We start from the raw sequence: 12889 nt of genomic DNA, 5'->3' as shown, positions 1-12889 counted from the left end.
AGAATCTGGAGTCGATCACCAGCTGACCCATGCCGGACCCCCACAAATGGGAAGCCAGGGACCCACTCAGACTAGCCCGTTAATAGCTCACTGAGCACCATTATTCGTCCATCAAGGAAAACATGGCATGGCTCAGCCCCTCCATTTTATCAAATACGCGGTCGCATGACGATGGTGGATCGATCGGATCGGAATCAAAAGAAATCTTTTTCGGCCCACCGAATCCCGTAGCCACATGTTCCCAAGGAGTCCGATCGTGACAGAAGGGAATCACAACCCAACCAAGACACCTTGTGTGCTATAAAGGGAGACCGAGGCCCTCAGAGTTCTCCCTCCAGAAAAAAGCCTCCAAAGGAGTATTCTACTCCTCCGCAGGCTCGGGGGCTACTGTCAGGTATCGATATTAGGGATACTTGGAGGAAGAAAGTTAATGGCCATGAACATTAATTCGCCTGGATGGTCCAAGACATATTTCTGGTCTCGCCTGACCCCGAGGACACGGGCTCCATCTCGCCAGACCCCTCATGCGCGGGCTCCGTCTCACCCGACCCCGAGGGCGTGAGCTCCGAGGACGCGAGCTCCGTTTCGCCCAGCCCCTCGGGCGTGGGCTCCTTCTCACCTAACCCCAAGGGTGTGGGATCCATCTCACCAGACCCCTCGAGCATGAGCCCCATGTCACCCGACGTCGAGGGTGCAGGCTATGTCTCACCCGACCCCTCGGATGGTGCTTTCGCCTCGCCTGACCCCTCGGGCATGAATTCTACCTCTCCTGATGGGGTCCCTACCATGCCCAACAGCTATGGGTATAAGAGTGTGGACCTTGAGTCAAACCTCTAATGCCAGAAAGGGGGTAGGCATGTCTTGACGTGACCCATGGCCACAGCGGCCCACGTCCAGGCCTCGCATCGCCAACAGTGTGGGCGTGCGGGCGTTGTGCTATCTAATCCCCATATGGACACTGACAAGAGTATCGACTGACCATGCCACCCCCTAGGACAAGATAGGGCACCATGATCGGCTGACGACGCCCATGATGATGAACAGGAGCATGACGTGAAGCCATCATCGTCTACAACATCGGCGGGACCCGCATAAAGGAGATGAAGGACGTGGAAGCCCCGGAGGACTTTTTCTCCTCGATTCTCTCTCTCTCTCTCTCTCTTCTCTTTCTCTAATGTAACTTGCGCCTTCCCCTTCTTCTATAAAGGGAAGCAGGACGCCCCATAAGGGAGAGAAGCATGAGCACACGGCCGAGCAGCTGAACAAACTCTTAGCATTTTTCAATCCTTCCACCAGAGACCTGGGATCCACTCCCTCTCTCGCCCATCTGTAACCCCTACTATAGACTGTCGGTAACACGAGCAGCAGCAGACTGGACATAGGGACGTTCTGCCCGAAGCAGTATAATCCTTGTGTCCTCCGAGCACACCATCCAGGCCAGATGCGCAAACTAGAAATTTACTAGCCGGTGATTTGAAACACCGACACAAGCCTTGAAGGGTACAAAGATCTCCTTTAGGAGATGGCTGTTTGATGGTCTTAGAACTGCATGGAATGTTATTTGGCAGGATGCTTTGAAGTTTTAATTAACAACTAATGATGATTCTGTTATCTGGTTGATAGGAAAAAGTGGCAAGTTCTCTGTAAAGTTAGTTTACAATGCTCTTACTAAATCTTCATCTAGGGCCTGTCATAAGAGAATTTGGAAAGGTAAAATTCCAGAAAAAATCAAAAATTTCCTTTGGCTAATGACTAATAATGCAATTTTAACTAGAGATAACTTAAAGAAAAGAAAGTGTCAAGGTGACCCGAATTGTGTTTTTTCTGACTGTAAGGAAACCATTTCTCATCTATTTTTCTAGTGTCCTATAGCCAAAGTGATCTAGGGTATTGTAGCTAAATGCTTTGGCACACATAACATTCCCATGAACTTGCAACAGTGTTGGTTATGGTGTGAGAAATGGTTGCCTTTTGGAAAGAAATACCACCCATGGGGGGTTGCAGCCATTTGTTGGGCAATTTGGAAATGTAGAAATAGAGCAGTTTTTGATAGGAAACTAGTCAAAAATCCTCTTGAGATTATCTACCATGCTTGTGCACTCATGTCATATTGTTCAGATCTTTATGCAGAACTAGACCAAGAACAGCTGGTGGAGGGGGCAAACACAATGCTCCAGGTAGCTAAGGAGGTCCTAGCTGCTACGACTACAAGACAGGTGAATCATCTGCTACTCGAAGATGGTGAATGCTCAGAGCATGAAGATGATCCTATGTGAGAAGTTGGTGCCTTATCTAGTGGTGTCTAGGATAGTCTAAGCAAGGATGCTTTTGCTACATGTGCATAGTTCTAGCTAGGATCATGGATTAGCCTTTTTAGTTTCTCCCTTATTGTTTTGTTGGTCTTTTCCTGAGGGGTAATCACTGTGAGGTTTGAGATTCCCTTTTGCTAAACAGGTCATGGTTTCTATTAAGTCCTTGATCATGCTTCGATGCTTAGATACCCTATGTGGTTTTCTGCATCGTCAAACCCTTGGATATGGTACTATCTGTAATCTCTCTAAATGCTTTTGTAATTCCATTCATCATAATGGAAATGGGTGGTTCCCGTGTGGAAAAAAAGTTCTTGCTATTTCAGTCTCAATTCCACTCAGTCATCCAGTTTCATAACAAATTGGAATCAGGAGCCTTCGGTTCTGAGAGATCCAAAAAAATTGGCTCAATCCGGGTTCTACTCGTGCTGGTGCCTTCATAGAAGCCGACCAAACACAAGAAGGTGATGACTACATTGGAGGAGTTGTCCAGGCAGTCCGAGGGCTTTCAGGACATGATGAAGTAATCCCTGGACAAGCTTTGTGCGTTGGAGTCATGGCGCGGGGGAAGAACCAAAATATATGGAGTAAACTTCAGTTTAGTCCATCCAAACACCCCTTGATCATCATGATCCCTAGCTAGCTAGCACCAAAGCAGATTTGGAAGAACCAACAACAGTCACATTACATCCATTTTGAAACCATGAGCTTACACGTGACATGCAGCAGCAGCATCTTGACTATCCACGGATGCAGATTAACTGTAGTGAGAATAGAGATAGATGTCATTCAGCACGCGTAGGCATCATCATATCCTGAGACATGCATGGCCCGGAGTTTTATTCGTGGGAACAGAAAGGAAGCAACAAGAAATAGCGACGCGCTACAACGTAACAGCACAGCCAGCACCTAGCAGAGAAACGGTAGTAAACAAAAAAAGCAACGCGGAAGAGGACCAATAACTAACAACATTGGCCGTCTAGCTTGAATTGCATGCCGATGACCTGCCTGTCCACCACCGTACCGCCAAGGCCCAAAGGCTAGCATATCTTGTTGCAGAAGCACTTGCATGTGGCGCCCTCCGCCTTGCACTTGCCGCCGGGGAAGTTCTCGGTCTGGCACACGTTAGTGCAGTTGCTGTTGCTCATGCACAAGCCTTTAAACCGGTGGTTCTACGACATGTAGTACCTCGCCTCCACCTCAGTTCTCCCAGATCATTGCTATTGATATGGACAGAAATACATGGACAAAAATACAGAAGCCACGTGGTGATGCGATCTCCATCCATGAAGCCCAGGGCCAGTTGTGTTTATGTACTGCTGATATTTACAATATGACTCAGCTTTCAATCTGGATCCTTGAAGACTATGGTAGTAATAGATGGACATTGAAGCATACGGTGACCACGCTGGAGTTATTTGGACAGAATAATATTGAATTTGGTTATGAGGTTTGTGATGCAGAGTATAGAGTGGTTGCAGTTCACCTCGAATGGAATTTGATTTTCCTTGTTGCAGAGGACATAACACTGCTTGCATATGACATGAACCACAGAAAAGTTCATGTTCTCCCTACATAGGTCATCCGTTGTCCTAGACCTACTTGGAGTCCATGTATCAATGGACCTCACTATCTTCCTTATGTTCCCTTGTTCATGGAGTCATTAGCAGAGCAATAAAGGTGCATATGCAGTATTTTGTTGTTAGGACATGTCTTTGTTCAGGTAGGGAGTTGTTTTGAGTCTATATATAGTTCAATTTTGGCTTGGTAACTAAACCAATGGTATGTTGAATATTATTAATTATGCTGCTTTACATTGTGCAGGTTTTGGAGTCTTGATGTCTTTAAACGATTTTCTTGCAATGGCTATGGGAGGAAGAAGAGGGGTTCCATCGTGCTTTGGCTGCCAAACTGATCAAGGAGTGCCAATCTGAAGGAGTGGAGCCCATCTACCTTATTTTAGTTATGTAAATCTATAGGGAGCAGAACCTTTATTATGCTATCTATGTGTCGCTTGTGTTAATTTATCAGTTGACACAGTTGTTATGTTAGTGTCGAGCATTGTTATTATAACAGGTACTCTTCGTTGATGAATGATGTGTAATGATTATATCTATATGGTGTGTGTTCAGTAAGTTATTAAGGCCCAACTGAATTAGTAAATACATCGTGAAAACCGGAAGCAATTCTATCACTGTCGGATGTACGGGCCATTGGTTGTTTTGTCACCACCACCGTATTACTCGCCGTTGGTGAAGTAGATGGCCATCACCGTCACTATTCGTCTGATGCGGCAGGTGTCAATAGTGTATCACCGCCAAATCGTTCAGTAACCCAACACCAACTAAAGGATCATCACAGGCGGATCGTACTGCAACACGATGGTGACGATATCTTATGACTAGGCGATTCATACACTAAAGAGACGGTGATGTTTGTCTCGACACAGGCGGGTCATGCTCTAATGCGACAGAAACAAGGACCTAGTCACGGACGGATCATAAGCCCATAGGCGGGTCGGGCCTCAATGTGACGGAACAAGGATCTGATCATGGATGGATCATAAGCCATGCGGCGGTGTTAGTGCATACCCACACATGCGAGCCATGCTTCAATGCGATGGAAGTAAGGACCTTATCACGGATGGGTGATAAGCCAAAACGATGGTGTAGTGAACATCCCAGTCGGTCTCAGATGCTGACGGTAATAGCTATGACTATCATTGCTGATAGCTTACTGCTGAGGCTGAAATCGAACTACGATAGGGGTTACGATGTGGCTGTGAAAGCTGCGAGTGTAGTAGCGATTGCAATTAGGATCCTTCAATTCCGAGAGATCAAAAAAAATGTTTGCTCAATCGGGGTTCTGCTCGTGCTGGTGCCTTCACCGAAGCCGACCAAACACGAGAAGGTGATGAAGCAATCCCTGGACAAGCTCTGCGCGTTGGAGTGAGTCATGGTGCGGGGGAAGAACCAAAATATGGAGTAAACTTCAGTTTAGTCCATCCAAACACTCGTTGATCATCAAGATACCTAGCTAGCACTAGAGCAGATTTGGAAGAAAACCAACAGTTACATACATCCATCGCGACATGCAGCAGCATCGTCTTGACTACCTACGGATGTAGATTAACTACAGTGAGAATTGATATAGATGTCACTCTGCATGCGCGGGCATCATATGCCGTGACATGCATGCATGGCCCAGAGTTTATTCGCGGGAACAGAAAGAAAGCAAAAGGAAACAGCGACGCGCTACAACGTAATAGCGCAGGCATCACATATACCGGGACAGGCATGCATGGCTCGGAGTTTATTTGCGGGAACAGAAAGAAAGCAACAGGAAACAGCGACGCGCTGCAACGCAATAGGGCAGGCATCCAGCAGAGAAACGGTAGTGGGGCTGTCTACCTTGTGCCCGGTTGATTGAGACAACACCATCAACCGGTTGATTTGCCCCACTCAAACAACCGGTTGAGCCAATTCATTCAATCAACCAAAATTTAACAGAGGCCAAATTCACTTCACTTGGCCTATTATATTAGGCCAAATCAAATATAATAACAAGGAAGCAAAGCCAGTTCAGATTAAAGCAACTGATACTGATAGAAACCAATATCAAATGAGGAAAAAATACAAAAATTGAATTCCATATTCTTTCACAACCAAATCATTAGACAAATTAAATAAAACAATACAGCATTCAATCAGAGAGAAACTTACACCAAAGTAGTACAAAACTTACACCAACCAGTTATACAAATTATAGTTGAAAATACAGTATAAATTATGGACATTTCAAGTGTAAAATAAATTACAGAGCAATGTAAAGAAGCTAAATAGATTAGCAAGTATAGCTATGGCCAGCAAGAACAAGCACTAGGAAACTCTAGAAACCAACTCAAAAAAAGACTTTTGTAGTTGAAATCATTTAAGGTTTTAAAATCTTGTTTAAAGTTGCCATTTATTGAAATTCAAAATTCTATTCAAATTTTGTCAAATGAAAAGATGACCAAAATAAAAGTTGTAGATGGTGATGTGTTCAACAACTTTTATGTTCATCACCTTTACAGTTAAAATCATTTAGTGATTGAAAATCAGGTTTGAAGTTGTCATTTTCTAAAATTCAAACTTTGAATTATCCAAAATTAGTGACAAAGATAGATTACTAGACTAAAATGATAGAGCATGATTTTTGAAAAATTTAGGAAAAAAACCATCACATTTGGAGTTAGTATGAGGGAGAAAAACTAGTTACAAGTTTCAGCCACAGATTAAAAACAGAAATCACACTTCATGGTTCATCATGAACAGTTGTGATTTTTCTTTTTAATCTCTGGGTAAAATTTGTAACTAGTCTTTCTACCTCATACTAACTCCAAATGTGATGATTTTGTTTCCTAAAATTTTCTAAAATCATGCCCTATCAAGTTACTATGTTGATTTGGTCATTCTTTTCATTTGACAAAGTTTGAGCAATTCAAATTTTCAAATTTAAAAAAATGACAAGTTCTAATAAGATTTTGAAATACCAAATGATTTTAGCTGAAAAAGTGATGAATACCAAAGATGTATAACTCATCAAGATCTACAACTTTTATTTTGGTTATTTTTTCATCTAACAAAGTGATAGTAAACATTGTTCACAAATCAACATGTCTCTCATATAGTTCATCAAACTATAAGTGATATATGAATTTGTGAACAATGTTTACTAACACTTTATCACATGAAGAAGTGACCAAAATAAAAGTTGTAGATATTGATGAGTTCAACAACTTTTATGTTCACGACTTTTGTAGTTGAAATCATTTAAGGTTTCAAAATCTTGTTTGAAGTTACCATTTATTGAACTTTAAAATTTAAACTGTTCAAATTTTGTCAAATGAAAAGATAACCAAAATAAAAGTTGTAGATAGTGATGTGTTCAACTTTTATGTTCATGACTTTCTTATTTGAAATCATTTAAGGTTTCAAAATCTTGTTTGAAGTTGTCATTTATTGAATTTCAAATTTTGAACTATTCAAATTTTATCAAATGAAAAAATGATTAAAATAAAAGTTGTAGATAGTGATGTGTTCAACAACTTTTATGTTCATGACTTTCTTATTTGAAATCATTTAAGTTTTCAAAATCTTGTTTGAAGTTGCCATTTATTGAAATTCAAAATTTGAACTTCTCGTTTTTTTTCAAATGAAAAGATGACCAAAATAAAAGTTGTACATCTTGATGAGTTCTACAACTTTGATGTTTACAACATTTTCATTTTAGATCATTTTTTATCTTAAAAATCAATTCGAAGTTCACAAATTCAAATTTTAAAATTTTTAAATATATTTTTTTATTTTATAAAATAAAATATATCATTATATCTATATATATAAGCAAGTAAATTTTTATGTGTACGGGAAAATATAGCAAATTATTTATATTACATTTATACATTTATATATACATTTACACATTTATAAAAAAATATGCAGAAGTAATATTTAAAAATATGCGATAATATTTGTAGGGGTAGCTGAATCAGAAACTGCCCTTACAAATGTATTTGTAGGGGCGGCTAGTCTTTAAATCCGCCCCTACAAATGACTCTGAGTATATATTCTATAGCACAGTCGGCCCACCTTCCTTCTCATCTCCACTTCATTCCCATCCCCATCTCCATTTCTCAGACACACACCCAACCCCGCCGCCTCCAACCCTAGCCTGACGGGCTACACCTCGCCGCCGGCACCGGCCCCAACCCGCCCTTGCTCCTCCCCCCCCCCCCCCCCCCCCCCCCCCCCCCCCCCCCGCGCGCAGCCAGATCTAGTTGTGCCGACAACCCTAGCCCCGACGAGCTCCACCACCCCGTCACCGCTGTAGCCGCCGGCCGTCTCTCCGGCGCCGGTGGCCACCCCTCCCCACCTGCCTTCCCTCCCCTACTCCCTCCATCTCCCGACAACCGGCGTGGAGGCCTTCAAGGACTCCATCCGAGGCCTCGACGTGGGTGTGCTCGTTAACAACACCGGGTTGTCCTACCCCTACGCCCGCTTAGGCCCTAGCGCAGGAGGCTGCTCGCGTCCATGGCGCTCTCGTGGCCCTTGGCCGTCCGCCTCACCATCGCCGCCATCGGCGTCGCACTCTTCATGCTCCCCGTCGAGAAGGTTTGGGTTTCTCCACTCTCCACCTCACCGCTAGCTAAATCGGCCCATTCGCGACTCCATGGGAGGATGAGTGTTTTTAGAGGAAACGCGTTTGGGATGATCTGTGCTGTTTATAGACTCATGGTGTGGTTAGGCATGGAAAACAGTCATCCTGGTTGTTGAAATGTAGATTCGTTTGCTCTCGTGGTTGGTTAGCTCCCCCTCCCTCCCCTCGGTACCCAAATCTGCCATGGTTATACTTCGAGTTGCTATCTATGTAGCCAGAAATTCCTATTCGAGTGAAGCTAATGATGGGTTTTGCCAAATGTGCATTTGAATGTTTCAGTCCAAATGTGCATTTGAATGTTTCAGTCTTCAGAAATGTAGTATTTTTTTTGGGTAAACTGGGCCAATGCATTGTGACATAACATGGTTGTAAGTAACACATATCATGAATACATGTATATTCCCAAATTGAAAGACATTTCCTGTCTAGCAGGAAGCTTTCAAGCGGTACTCCATTGCTTCTCATATCCACTATTGCATGCCATAGTAGGTCAAGATACATGAACCACGGGATTAGTTGTTGGCAAAGCTATCTATCTATGGAATTATTTTTGTCATCTGACCATTCTAGTGCTTAATTTGTCATCTTTCATGCCTTGTTCTATTATGGATATATCCTTGTGGAATTATCTAGTTCTGGCTTTAGCAACTGTTATTCCCTATTATAGTATTCTGTTAGGATGCATACTGCTTTTCGTTTTAATTTGCCTCAAGATGGTCATAACTTAATACCTGAAATATACCTCTCTCAGCTACTTGCATCCAGCTCACGGCATTACCTGCTCTGCTATTTTTCATCTTGATTGAGGAATTTTTGTCGATTAGTTTTATTCTTTTTACCTAGTTTACATCATAATGTTGTGATATTTCAATTTACTAAGATAATCCAGAGTTTGAGAAGTTCATACTTCCCTTCTCGCTTTCTTGTTGCCTATAAATCTTAAGATTATGGACCTTAAAATGTAGATTAATTTAACTTCCACGTCAGGTACTTATTGGTTTAAGTTTACATTGACAGATTTTTGAAGGACTTTCTGGTTTGGATCAAGGAGAACTTGGGTCCATGGGGTCCTTTGGTGCTATAAGTATTGAACTCTTTGCACATAAGTGGTAGTTTCTCACTTGCAGCCACACTTTTAGGGCTCACTTACTGCTATACTCCACTACACAACTTTTCATAGAAAATATATGTCCTGTCCCTTAAATAAAAATTGGAGACGTTGAGGACCGAGCGTAGCTCGGTTGGTTGCTCGCCAGTTGTGCCAGCGGCCGGGCGTGTGTTCGATCCCTGGGATCGGCAGCGTGCCTCACGGGGTTTTTCCCCAGTTTTAAATTTGCAGGTCCTGTGCAGCCTCACGCATGGATATGCCATAATGGTCAGTGTAATGTGCCCGTTACGTGCGAAGCCAAGATGACTTCGGATATCTCTCAGCCACGTGCAGTCTTTTCGTGTAGGTGTAGGTCTAGCTTACACACTAGTGTGGGTGTGTATGTGAGTTTGTGTGTGTGGTGGTGTGTGTTAGTATGTAAGTTCGGATACTACGACTTGTACTCGAAGAGTTGAGGCATCAAAAAAAAAATTGGAGACGTTGATTCTCCATTTCTTTGGTGTTCTCCCACATTTGGAGCAGTGCCTAGTGACTGTTGATCGGTGATTCTTGAATTGGTTGTGGTGTTATGTTTTATGGAGGTGTCAATAATCTGCATTTTAGAGCAACTAAATGTACATGTGCATTGATTAGTTACTGAACTTCATTAGGAATAAGCAACTAAATGTACTCTGACTAGGCAATATTATGGCAAGATCAAGGCAAAATAATTCAAAACATTAGGCAATGTTTACATCATTCTTTCTCAAATCTCTCTTTGTTTTTTCTGTCATTAGATTGCAGGTTAGTTTCGCTTCTCTGCTTTTCCCACATATTTCCTGTGGGTTAGTTCCCCTTCTCTGCTTTTCTCACAGATTTTCTGTGGTTATGTATCCATCTGGGCAACAAACTTAGAACTAAACATATTTTTGGTAAAATTATCAGCTTATCTTCCCTGGTGATAGTGTTGTGGATCAGCTTGTTGAGATAATAAAAGTACTTGGCTGTTCTGCGGACTGTACTATATTAGTTCTAAAGAAATGTGCTAACTAGTGTTTTTCTATTTCCATGTACTGAATTGATTTGCTTTTTGCTGACAGGTTCTTGGTACTCCAACACGTGAGGAAATCCAATGTATGAATCGAAACTACACCGTGTTTGTATTTCGTCATATCAAAGCTCATCCATGGCACAAGGTATGTCAAATTTATTTATCACATTACACTCACCCTGCATTGCATTGCATTTTGTCTGAACTTGGACGTTCTGCTGCTTGTCCCTGCAGTTCACGATCGTCCTGCTGCTGAGGCACCTGGTGATGGTTGGAGCGGCCAACCAGTTCGCCTTCAGCCTCCTCACAGTGAGTAGTCCTACTCCACTTGAATGAATGAATGCTTCTTCGATTCACACGGAAATTCTTTGCTTGGAATGGAAGGTATACTGGCTACGGGCGAGCGGGATCTTGCTTCCGTTTCTATGTTGTCATGAGGCTCATCTCCGTGATCCAGCAGGGACAGACGCAGTACCACCTGTAGCTGCTCCAGGTTAGTCCATCGATTGCTACTTCTAAATAAATATCGTTGGGGGGCTGTTCTGCTGGAGGGAAGCAGTGCTCAAGAACAGCAACAGCATGCCATCCTAGTTCGCTGAGGAACAAGGCATTCATCTAGTGAACATGAATGCATATATTTCTACAGCTTTCTGATCACGTTACTGATGGTGTTTATGATTAGGCAATAATCCTCTATTAATTAGGCAATAATATGATTTAATATAGGTAATAATATGATTTATTATAGGCAATAATCTTCTATGAATTAGGCAAAGTACTATCTCAATTAGGCAAAACCACTATCTGTATGTGTATGTGCTATTCACAAACAATGCATTTAATAATAGTAAATGACTAACTGCGGTTATGCCGGTAAAACATGACATTTTGTTTTAAAGTCATTATCAACTTTTCACTATTTTTTTTAAAACTTTTCACTATGGAATACCCTTATATTCAGATACCTAAATTTATTTTGACTTTGTACCTTGGCATGATAAATTCTAGTGTACTAGGATTATGGAAGAACTAATATACCAGTTCGATAAGTATATTTTTAAGTCTGGGAAGAAACATGATTAATAGAGGTCCAAAACATGATTAATAAGTGTAATTGTTTTGCTAATTGACACTGCTTGTTCTGCTAGTTAACAATTTGATGTTGTCTCTATGATTTTCTATTTTATGCTAAATTAACAACAAGTACTTTCTTATTGTTTCAGTTGCACTCTGAATTTTCAGCATGTTTGGATCTGACTTATATATATTATCTCATATATTAGGCTGCAATCTGAATTTTTAGCAAGTCTTGATTTGAATTATACTAATCTGTATATTTAGCAAGTCATGATCTGAATAATAATATCTCTTATAACATTTATTACCTCATGTTCTAAGATTTTCTTACAATATTTTATTTAGATCACAAACTCTTAATATTGATGAGGGGCATCAATACATCATAAGGCCCCAGGGGATGCTCCAAACTTCTAGTGAACCACTGTCTTTAGGAGTAAGACCGTGTTGAATGGGAAGTAGTAAGCCAATAACAGTGAAGGTAAGCTCAATTGACTTCTTAAATATCTTAAATTTCTGATGCTCAACTATTGTCTTTAGTGTTGGGCATCCAAACAATGGCACTAGCTCTAAAATTTTTATTGCATATGTGTGTTAGTAACTAAGATATAAGTTGATTTGTAGTACCTGTTGCAGAGTCCTCTATGGCCCTGTTCGCTTCTCTTATAATCCATACTTTTCAGCTTATTTTTTTAGCCGGAACAATGTTTTTCTCTCAAACAAATCAGCTGAAACAGTGTTTCGGCTTGTTTTTCAACGAAGCAAACGGGGCCTATGTGTTTAATTTCAGTATGTAACCTGAGTTTGCAGCATGAGTCAAAACGATTATTTGATTTTGAGAAAAATAATATATTGCAGTCTAAAAGTCTAATGCTCCAGGGGTGTTAGATGCAATTACTACATTGAGTAGTGGCACACTTCTTGGTACACCGTACACAGACGAGTTGTAGCATGTGTCAAGACGTATACATATCGATAATCCTCATTAGCTTATATGTTTGTATACATACTTGTAACGTTCACTTAGGTAGAAATTCTCAGTACCAACACCTTGTGCTCTTATGCTTGTGGTCAGATTTGAATTATATTTATATATATAGGGTAAGGGGTGGTGAGAAGGGGATGCATGTTTTCTTGGCTCCTTGTGGGTGGATGCATCATGCATGC

The 12889-nt window shown here is 41.4% G+C and overlaps 1 protein-coding gene across 1 annotated transcript; it reads left to right on the top strand.

The window, feature by feature from the left end:
* The first annotated feature begins 8242 nt into the window (after positions 1–8242).
* Positions 8243–12400, top strand: LOC136474282 (uncharacterized). The gene is made up of 5 exons (XM_066471876.1): positions 8243–8461; positions 10695–10790; positions 10880–10954; positions 11030–11138; positions 12068–12400. The coding sequence occupies exons 1-5, from the start codon at positions 8381–8383 to the stop codon at positions 12109–12111; spliced, it is 405 nt and encodes a 134-aa protein (XP_066327973.1). The 5' UTR covers positions 8243–8380; the 3' UTR covers positions 12112–12400.
* Positions 12401–12889: the final 489 nt, after the last annotated feature.

The sequence above is a fragment of the Miscanthus floridulus genome, chromosome 8 (assembly GCF_019320115.1).
Source record: "Miscanthus floridulus cultivar M001 chromosome 8, ASM1932011v1, whole genome shotgun sequence".
Classification (NCBI taxonomy): domain Eukaryota; kingdom Viridiplantae; phylum Streptophyta; class Magnoliopsida; order Poales; family Poaceae; genus Miscanthus; species Miscanthus floridulus.
The sequence above is the reverse complement of the archived record's forward strand: the minus strand, read 5'-3'. Positions and strand labels throughout refer to the sequence as shown.